Genomic DNA, 10510 nt, shown 5'->3' with positions numbered 1-10510 from the left:
ATGTAAGATTTGATTTTCTATCAGGATGTTAAGATAAGAACAGAACAGCTTTCGTCTTCCAGGATCAAACTACATGAACCATTGATTATCCCAATCTTGTTAACGTTGGATGTCATCGTTTAGGTTTTTTTTATTACGTTGAAGTCTGCCGAAGACTCTTGGAGAGAAGAGTCGTCGGCAAAGAGTCTGGTAACAGTTCTCATTAGGACAGCAAGATCGTTAATATAGAATAAAAACAAGAGGGTGCTGAGGACTGATCCTCGCCGGACACCAGCAGATATATACCTAAGGTGTGCATCAAGAAGGAGTAGTTCATAAATAACTGGATAACCGTGACAGTAGGTTTCCCTGAATGCCATACTGGCGGAGTTTGAATAATAATTCTTTATGCCAAACATTGTAGTATGCCTTTGAAAGGTCACAAAACACAACGCACGAATATTCTTTTCTGTCAATGGCAGAATAAATATAGTTCTATCAGTTGAATGACCTGGGAGTAACCCAGATTGGTAATTTTAAAATAACCTCATTGACTCTTGTATAATTATTAACATATTGAAATACATACATTTCCTTTAATTTAAAATCACAACTTAGTAATGATATGGGCCTGTAATTTAAAGGAAGATGAGGAACACCTTTCTTAAATAAAGGTAAAACAGTAGTTTTCTTCCGTGCATCGGGAATAGAACATTCACGAATTGAATAAAATGGGTAAAGGGGATGAAAGTGCTCTAGCCGTAACCTGGACCATCCGATGACCTGTTTTATCTGGACACACTGCTTTTCCATATCGAGAGACAAAATATCATAAAAAATCGTCTTCCATGATAACAATGTTACTTAAATAATTCGCGCGTTTCATAACAAATTCTGGTAAGTGTATTTTAGAATCATCAATAGTAGAAATGGAAGAAATATTATCATTAAGTACAGTACTTTTTCTTGGTCATTATACACTATTTTTAGAATACCAGAATCAACATAGTTAAGAGGAGAAAGTAATTTTTGGGAATCTGACATGGAGTTTTTAGTATTTTCCAAATGAATCACGGATTACAGGCAGAATTTCTTGATCTATCTCGTTTAACTCGAGATTCCTATAAAAAAACATCTTGGCTTGATTTTTTCGTAATAGTCACGTTATTTCTGGATTTTTAATGATTCTTTCGATTGATAAGGTTTCCTTATTTAGAGTCATTTTCTTGGTCTTTCGCGAATTTGACAGTGTTAACGCTAAGTCGAATCAAGCCATAGTTTGTCAGACGGACGACTCGTTACTTCGTAATTTGGGATACAGACAGAGACCAAGTGTATAAATATACTCGAAATTGTTAGTGGCAGAGTCTAGAAATATATTAGTGATGTTGTCAGTGGCATAGTCTAGAAATATACTCGTGATGTTGTCAGTGGCATAGTCTAGAAATATACTCGTGAAGTTGTCAGTGGCCTAGTCTAGAAATATACTCGTGAAGTTGTCAGTGGCATAGTCTAGAAATATATTCGTGATGTTGTCAGTGGCATAGTCTAGAAATATATTCGTGATGTTGTCAGTGGCATAGTCTAGAAATAGTCTAGAAATATATTCGTGATGTTGTCAGTGGCATAGTCTAGAAATATATTCGTGATGTTGTCAGTGGCATAGTCTAGAAATAGTCTAGAAATATATTCGTGATGTTGTCAGTGGGATAGTCTAGAAATATATTCGTGATGTTGTCAGTGGCATAGTCTGGAAATATATTCGTGATGTTGTCAGTGGCATAGTCTAGAAATAGTCTAGAAATATACTCGTGAAGTTGTCAGTGGCATAGTCTGGAAATATATTCGTGATGTTGTCAGTGGCATAGTCTGGAAATATATTCGTGATGTTTTCAGTCAATAATATACTCGTGAAGTTGTCAGTGGCATAGTCTAGAAATGTACTCGTGATGTTGTCAGTGGGATAGTCTAGAAATGTACTCGTGATGTTGTCAGTGGCATAGTCTAGAAATGTACTCGTGATGTTGTCAGTGGCATAGTCTGGAAATATACTCGTGAAGTTGGCAGTGGTAGAGTCAATAATATACTCGTGAAGTTGTCAGTGGCCTAGTCTAGAAATATACTCTTGAAGTTGTCAGTGGCCTAGTCTGGAAATATACTCGTGATGTTGTCAGTGGCATAGTCTGGAAATATACTCGTGAAGTTGGCAGTGGCAGAGTCTGGAAATATATTCGTGAAGTTCTCTGTGACAGAGTCAAGAGACGACGCAAACAAAATGATGTCTTACCAAATAATATTGCTAATTAGAATATCAAAAATAAAAACAAATGTCTGTAGGACCCCACATATCAAAATCTGTAGTACTTCTATCACGTTCACTTAGCTTGTTCCTACCATTTCTACATATTCAACTCATAGCCTGGAACCTCACAAAATGATAATAATAAAAACATGTCATTATTTGATTGCAAAATATCCAACTCATAGACGGGATTTTTTTGTGTATTATTTATGCAATGGATTTTTTTTATACATAATTCAATGTATAGAGTCATCTGATAGTCAACTTAGAGTTCATATACAGGAATGTCAATGGCAATGTCATATTAACGGATTCTAATTAATCTTTGTTTGCAGAAAAGTATCGACCCTCTCTTTTATTTTGATGCGATACATACTGTCAGTTGCAGTATTTCGGAAAAAGTTTATGGCAAATCAGTTTTCGGGCTGATAGAAAATATATAGAGTAAAATCCCGCTAACTCGAACTCCAAGGGACAATGTCGATAGCTGGAGGAATACGAGGTGTTCCGAGTTGTAGAGGTTAGTCCTACATCATAAGGTACTGAACATAATTATGTTTACAACAAACTAACCTTGACGTAAAATTACGCTACTTGTCTAGTAAAGGTATGTTGTTTTCCCCACTGGAATGAGTCAGTTAAGACGAAATAAGAATAAAAAAAGACTATCAAAATATTTTACAACCAAATTTAATCAGTATGCAAAAGGTGACGATGTATGTACAGTTATATCACAATTATGTTTTATCACAGAAATACTTACAAAGTCATTCCATAGTATGTCGGAACAGTTGAAAACGGGAACAAATTTTAATATAAACGAATTACAAATAAATGCACATTACAATAAAAGGTCAAGGAAACAAAGGCTGGGAAACAATGGGCGTTACCGAGGACTCGATTTCGTTATGATTCATGTACATGGGTGTGGCGAAAATAGGAATTACTTACAACTTTAGATTCTTAACCCCGAGTTAATGTTAACGCCGCGCAATAGCCACAAAGAATATATGAGATTTGTTCATAAATCTGATAAATTTACATATATTAATATAAATAAAAACATAAGTTAATTTTTAAAAAAATTATTGCAACCATGAAGATATCTACAATGGTGTTTACGAGAATGGTTCGACATGTTACATATACATATGTAAAGTGAAAATCTCAGTATCTCAGAGCTTTGAAGTACGTTTTTGTTTTTGTTTTTGTTTTGTTTCTGGGTTTTTTTTCTTTGTAGTGCTTTTCGTTTAATATTGACTGCGGTTAAGATGATATAGCAAAAAAATCCCTGATCGGTTAGCTTTTTGTGAATTATACGATTAATGTTATTGTAATGAAAAGTAACCAGGTAATAGATATATACATCCAATACATTCAATCAGTAAAAACAATAGATGGATTTACAATAAACTGTTCTCGCAAATTACGGCAACAGAGAATTGATACACTCTAATTATGATCGGTACTGGGTAGTCTCCTGTTCCATTGTTTAACAGTACCGGACCAATGTAGGCATTGTAAAGATCCAAGTGTCCGGTCGGTCCCTACCGCGACAGATTGTCTGTACTCTCATAGATTTATGAGAATGGATTATCATTTGAAATCGTGGTTATAGCCTTAGGCAAGTCACATTACATAAATGGTGCTCGATATTCGGTGATGTAGCCTCCATCTTCTACAAGAATATATGTTCTCGAGACGGTCATGTTTGCTGTCGGTGCGATAAACCCAGTAAACAACCGAGTACTCTGTCTTAGGTATGTGAAGTATGTATGGAAACATTCATGGAAGTGTTCTAACCGCAATGCACGTCCGTTGCTCTTTGTCCGGTAGGTCCCTTTGTCTTGGATTCACTCTGAGACAAAGAAGATAATGCGAGTTCCTCTCCAGGTGCGAGATATAGAAGTTACGTTTAGAGCTATGCAGTTCCTCAGCCCTGATTTCCGATGTTTTGCCCAATAGCTGATATTCCAGACTAAACCCAGTCACTATTTCTTCCTCGGCCGTCCATTCCAGATGTATTCCACTGCTCGTCTCAATTATCTTTGTAAATCGGAACACAGATGATCCATTCCCTGTATGCGGCTTTAAAGTCGGGAAAGAAGTTGTTTGGCTGGTTGTTTGTGGAGTCGAAACCGTGGAAATGTTTTCACACATTTCTTCTTCGTGCGCAGGATCGCAAACAAGTTCCGCTTCCGGTATTTCCCAGAGAGCCGTGCCTTTATATTGTCCAGGTGTGTCACAGTAACTTTCAATTATGTATTCATTGAGAAAATCATCTGCAATTCTATCGATAATCCATTGACGAAGGAATCGATGTCTACAGTCGCAATCCAGCGGATTACTTCCCAGATATAAAGTATCTAACGACGCTAGTTGTTGTATGACGCATTTTCCGATCGTACGAAACTGGTTGCCTTGGAGATACAAGATCTTCAGGGACTGCGACAGCCCATAAAATGTTTTCTCGTTTAGTCGACTGAATCGGTTTTGTTCCAGTTTCAGTTCCTCGAGATAGCTGTTATGTATGAATTGAAAGTCCGGGATTTCAGTAAGCCTTGTGCCATCAAGTTGCAGCGTGTGTACTTGGTGGAGATTTTGAACTGCTCTCCACATTTCTGACTCAACCACAGGCGTGTTCTTTAAGTATAACTTTTTAAGAGTTTCTTCTAAGCCTCGCAACCCTTCAGATGTGAGATTGAACCGTCGCGTGTTTTCGCCACTTAAATCCAGTTCCGAGAGTTTGGGTGTATGTAGAAACATCCCAGGAGCCAACGACGAGATCATATTACCGGATAGATCAAGGAAGGTCAGATTCCGCAATCCTAGTAAAGAACCAGACTCCAGAGAAGTAATTCTGTTCGAATCCAAGTTAAGGTATTCTAACGACCGCATGTTATAAAACAGACCGAGTGGGAGGCTTTTCATGTAGTTGTGTCCAATATTCAACTGGTTTAATTTTCTCCAGTTTGGTGACGCCAATGGGCCGATGTTTGTGGCATCTAACAAATTCAGGTGAAGGCCTAAATATTCTAAGGAATGTTCGATCCCTTTAAAGCAATCCGGCACGAGGTCGTTAATAGCATTATGGGACAGATCCAACACTTTCAACTTCTTGAAAGATCTGAACGCTCCGAATGGAATTCGTCTTAAGTTCACATACACAGCGCTCAACTCCTCTAGATTTGTCAATGGCATTAGCCCAGAATCAGGCAGACTTCCGAGTGGCAGATATTCCATCCGTAATTTTTTGAGGTTTGGAAGCCTGTCTTTGAAAGCATCTTTTGTGATGTATGATATATCCATATTCTTAAGCACGAGCTCTTGTAGATTATACAGTCGCCTGAAGTCTGAATTTTCGCGAGTGATCGAGTTCTGTTGAAATCCCTTCAGAGTTAGCTTCTTAAGATTTGTGAGAGTGGACAAGGCGCTGTAGGGAGGAGGATGGTGCCCATTGCCTTGCAGGGAAATTTCTTCAATGTACATTAACAATCCGTTAAACGCGTTGTTGGAAACAAAATTCAGATTGATGTTGTCGACACGGAGAACATTGATCTTTAGTCCATTAAATGCATTTGCATCGATGCGTGTAAAGTTGTTACAATTGTCACAGTTTCCCTGATTGGCTAATGTGAGTTCGTAGAAAAGTTCATCCGAGGGCTGGAACACAGGGATATGGCTAAGACCACGTGACCGACAGTTGATTATACGGCCTTTACCCGGGTGTCCCCTCTCGCAGTGGCAAAGCTCACTCGGGCACTGCTGTGACAAAATGGTGGCGATTCTGGTCATCAAAACGAGGCCAGCAAACAAACACTTTGTCCGTGTCATTTTCCTTTTTTTTCTGTCTTCAATGAACCTAAAACAAAAACATTACATTGTAAATTTTCTGTTTCAACTTGCACAATGTATATATTTAGGGTTAAGTGTCGTTTGCAATATAAGTTAAACAACATACAAAACAAATAGAGATCAAAAACAAACAAAAACATAAAAAGACAGAAATTAGTTACACACATTTAAAAATCTATAGCTTATGATAGACTTTCGTCGCTTGTATAGGTATCTAGATTTCAAAATCAGCATTTGTATTTCACTACTACACTTCACTTTTTTTCTGTTATCCCAATAAAATGGACGCCTTTGATAGCCCATACAAAAAATGGACCACCCCTTCTCAAAAAAGGGATCGAATTGGAGTCAATTTTATTTATACCAACAAATTAATCCACGGTATAAATTTATTTGTTGTTTTTTCTTTCTTTCTTTATATCTTAGATAAAGAGAGGGGGAGGGGAAGAGTGGAGGAGAAGGATGGGAGGAGGTTTTTAATGTTTATGCCATCAGTATAAATAAGATTATATTTTTGTTTGTTTGACAATTCGAGAAGTATTGTGTACGAAGCCGAACAGGAATAAGGGGAAAAACACATTGTGTTTTATTTTGTTGTCATGTTGTCGTTATTACGAGAAAAAAATGATGATTGTGATTGTTCGGTCTCAGAAATTATGGAAATAACTTGGCACAAATATAATATTTCCGAGAGAAATGTTAGACAGGTGACGGGAACATTCCACACATTCTCAGAATATCTCCAGTACATTAATGATATCTTTGTTATAATTCAGACATTGCTGAAAATACTTAAAAGATTCCATGTAATATAATATAAATGACACCCTTTTTTCCTCTTTTTCATCCATTGACTGTTAAACTATTTCGAGTCAAACCATTATGTGTATGTTCACGTAAAACTGTCTATGTCTGTTGTCTCGTGTGTTTATAAATATCACATTTCTATCCATAATGTCACAGATATCATCGATTTACATCTATCTATACCGACCACCTGTCTATACCGACCATCTGTCTATATCGACCACCTGTCTATATCGACCGACCACCTGTCTATAACTACCGCCTGTCTATAACTACCGCTTGTCTATATCTACCATCTGTCTATAACTACCACCTGTCTATATCTACTACCTGTCTATACCGACCACCTATCTATAACTACCATCTGTATATAACTACCACCTGTCTATAACTACCGCTTGTCTATACCGACCACATGTCTATATCTACCACCTGTCTATAACTACCGCCTGTCTATAACTACATGTACCGCCTGTCTATATCTACCATCTATCTATACATACTACCTGTCTATACCGACCACCTGTCTATACCGACCACCTGTCTATAACTATTACATGTCTTTACCGACCACCTGTCTATACCTACCACCTGTCTATATCTACCACCTGTCTATACCAACCACCTGTCTAAAACTACCACCTGTCTATACCGACCACCTGTCTATAACTACCGCCTGTCTATAACTACCGCTTGTCTATATCTACCATCTATCTATACCGACTACCTGTCTATACCGATCACCTGTCTATAACCACCACCTGTCTATAACTACCATCTGTCTATATCTACCACCTGTCTATAACTACCACCTGCCTATAACTACCACCTGTCTATAACCACCACCTGTCTATAACCACCACCTGTCTATAACTACCACCTGTCTATATCTACCACCTGTCTATATCTACCACCTGTCTATAACTACCACCTGTCTATAAATACCACCTGTCTATAACTACCACCTGTCTATAACTACCATCTGTCTATAACTACTACATTTATGTCAACCACGCGTGATGTAGGAGAGGGGATGGATTTGTGAGGGCGTGGTTTAGGGAGTTGCACAGGCCTGTATATTAAATTCATTAATAAAATTGAGCTTTATGATCTTGGTCCCTAGGATATGTCTGATTATAGATCATAATTTTCAAACTAGGGGGATATAATCTAGTATTAGAATTTAGCTTCGCATTTTTTTTTTCATTCAAAAGTCAAAAGTCAAAAGTTTTTGTTTTCAGTTTTACAGACGTAACATGAAATATCTATTTTCTATATAGGCCAAATCGACTTGATATTATACTTGTATAACGCGTCTAAGCAATTCTTAACAAAAAAGTTAGGGTCTGGTGGCCAGTCCCACATGTATATCGTATACTGTAAGTCATCTTTGGGATTTTTACATTTTGATTTCGCACAGGGATTTGGAACAAATTCTTAACCCCACGGTCTGTATATATATGTGTATCGAAGTCCCTGTGGCCTTTCGTGGAGCTAGTGAATGTGACCTTGTTTACTTAAATGTATACAAACAATCGTGGCTGTGTATTGAACAACAATAAACAAACAATTTGCCGTGATATTAGGGGCTATCTGTCATTAGTCAGCGTCGTACACGCAGTATGTCAATGTCTGGCGATCTCTAACCCGTAACAATTAATTCATTGAATTATTTTAAATAAATAAATTGTTTGTACTTAAAAATGAATGTTTATTCAGAAATAATAAATAAATAAAATGAATCAACAGAATTGAAAGATACCAGTATGCAGTTCGATATCGTACCTTATGTTAAATACTAATTAAAGAATAAAAGAATTCCGAGACACAATAGCTTACGTACTGTCGTCATCCCATTGTCATTTATTACATGTTAAACAATTGATAGAAATTATTAAATAGTTCACTCGTTTATTTTTTTTCTAAACGAAAAACTCACTAAATGATATATATCACGTTATCACTTTCTTCTTTCTTAATTGATTAATTGTAAATTCATTAATTGAGTAATATCAATTCCATGTGTGTATTCCATGTGACATTGATCTATTTCAATAAGTCCCAAAGTCTTCATATGTACAACTTATTTTTAAAATCCCGTTGTCGTCATACTTTAAATCTGATCTCAAAAACCCTGAAGTTTCAATAAGTCCCAAAGTCGCCATTTGTAAATCTATTTCAATAAGTCCCAAAGTGGTCATTTGTAAATCTATTTCAATAAGTCCCAAAGTCGCCATTTGTAAATCTATTTCAATAAGTTCCAAAGTCGCCATATATAAAATCTATCTAAAAAAATCCCGAAGACGCCATATATAAAATCTATCTAAAAAAATCCCGAAGACGCCATATGTAAAATCTATCTTGAAAAATCCCGAAGTCTCCATATGTAAAATCTATTTCAATAAGTCCTGAAGTCAAGAGACAAGTCTGGAATTTACCTGATTGTTCGACACTAATGCTGGCTTAATTCACGAACAGGAGAACGTGAAGTGTGGGTTTGTTAATATGATTTGGACATTAGTTTGTACAGATCGTAATTCATGAATGAACATATCTGTGGTATTTAAAAGAAGTCTGCAAAGAAAGAAAGAAAGAAAGAAAGAAAGAAAGAAAGAATTGTCACTGTATGTCTCATCGATTCATTCCATTTTCATGATTTTTGTCGAACGTTATGATTATAATTAAAGTGAAAATCAAAAACAAAGAAAATAAATCAGTTTGTGTTAATTATTTTTACGACCAAATATCCCTTCATCATCGAGAATACAACTTTAAATCGATAAAACACTTACCTTTGTTATTTCTTTTTCGATAAACAATCCACGGTAATATTAACGAATGTCGTCACTCTCTGTACTCTAAGTTTCTATCTTACATAGTTCTGTAGGTTTGGCAAAATATGATTCAGTTGTCAGCTATATAGACTATTGACAGGGAAAGTTCATGATTCATCAAAAGCACGCATGCGCGGTTACTCCGAAACGCGACCGGAAGTGTTCGACGACACTTTCCCGGAAGTAGAACATCATTTGATACTTGATGGACTCGAGTGATAGCTAGTACAGTATCACAGGCTGGTGAAATATACATACCAGTACAATATGTTACAATATATCTATGTTTATTTGTCTATTAGTTCGATAGACGTGTGTCTCTGACGTATACAACACACGTAAGTGTTTCATCTCCGATTACTTTAGATAATATCTACATCATTCTTTTGACTGACATTTTATTTTCATTTTATTCAATTTCATTGTTTTGCTTGAGTCTTCACTCTGTATCAAGCTGATTCATTAAAACGTATCCCGGTGTTGAAAGTACTACTTGGTATACCTCAATAGCATCGCCTTTATTTGACCTACATTTTTACCTTTTTATTTTATGTTTAAAATGTTATCAATTGTTTTTCAATAACTCGGCTACATAATACATTACAAACATATAACGAATTAATGTTTCCCTTGTCCTAAATGTGTCACCATCATAATCTACTCACAACTCTACAGTAGAGTACAGTCCATTTGCTCTGGAGAGTCTAGTGCCTCTCATGGTCCTCTATTTTCC

General features: G+C 36.4%; 1 protein-coding gene across 1 annotated transcript; it reads right to left on the bottom strand.

Annotated features, from left to right (window-relative positions):
* Positions 1 to 2955: 2955 nt before the first annotated feature.
* On the bottom strand, positions 2956 to 9874 carry LOC117339404 (leucine-rich repeats and immunoglobulin-like domains protein 1). Its single transcript, XM_033900971.1, has 2 exons — positions 9736 to 9874; positions 2956 to 6143 (listed from the first exon to the last, which is right to left on the bottom strand). Exon 2 carries the CDS (start codon positions 6113 to 6115, stop codon positions 4067 to 4069), a length of 2049 nt encoding a protein of 682 aa, XP_033756862.1. The 5' UTR covers positions 6116 to 6143; positions 9736 to 9874; the 3' UTR covers positions 2956 to 4066.
* Between the last annotated feature and the right edge of the window lie 636 nt (positions 9875 to 10510).

Source organism: Pecten maximus, chromosome 12 (genome assembly GCF_902652985.1).
Source record: "Pecten maximus chromosome 12, xPecMax1.1, whole genome shotgun sequence".
Taxonomy (NCBI): Eukaryota; Metazoa; Mollusca; class Bivalvia; order Pectinida; family Pectinidae; genus Pecten; species Pecten maximus.
Note: the sequence above shows the minus strand (reverse complement) of the source record. Positions and strands in the feature narration are given on the sequence as shown.

Bases quoted from the DNA above. Each gene is read 5' to 3' on its own strand.
- LOC117339404 (XM_033900971.1), bottom strand. From the start codon at position 6,115: ATGACACGGACAAAGTGTTTGTTTGCTGGCCTCGTTTTGATGACCAGA.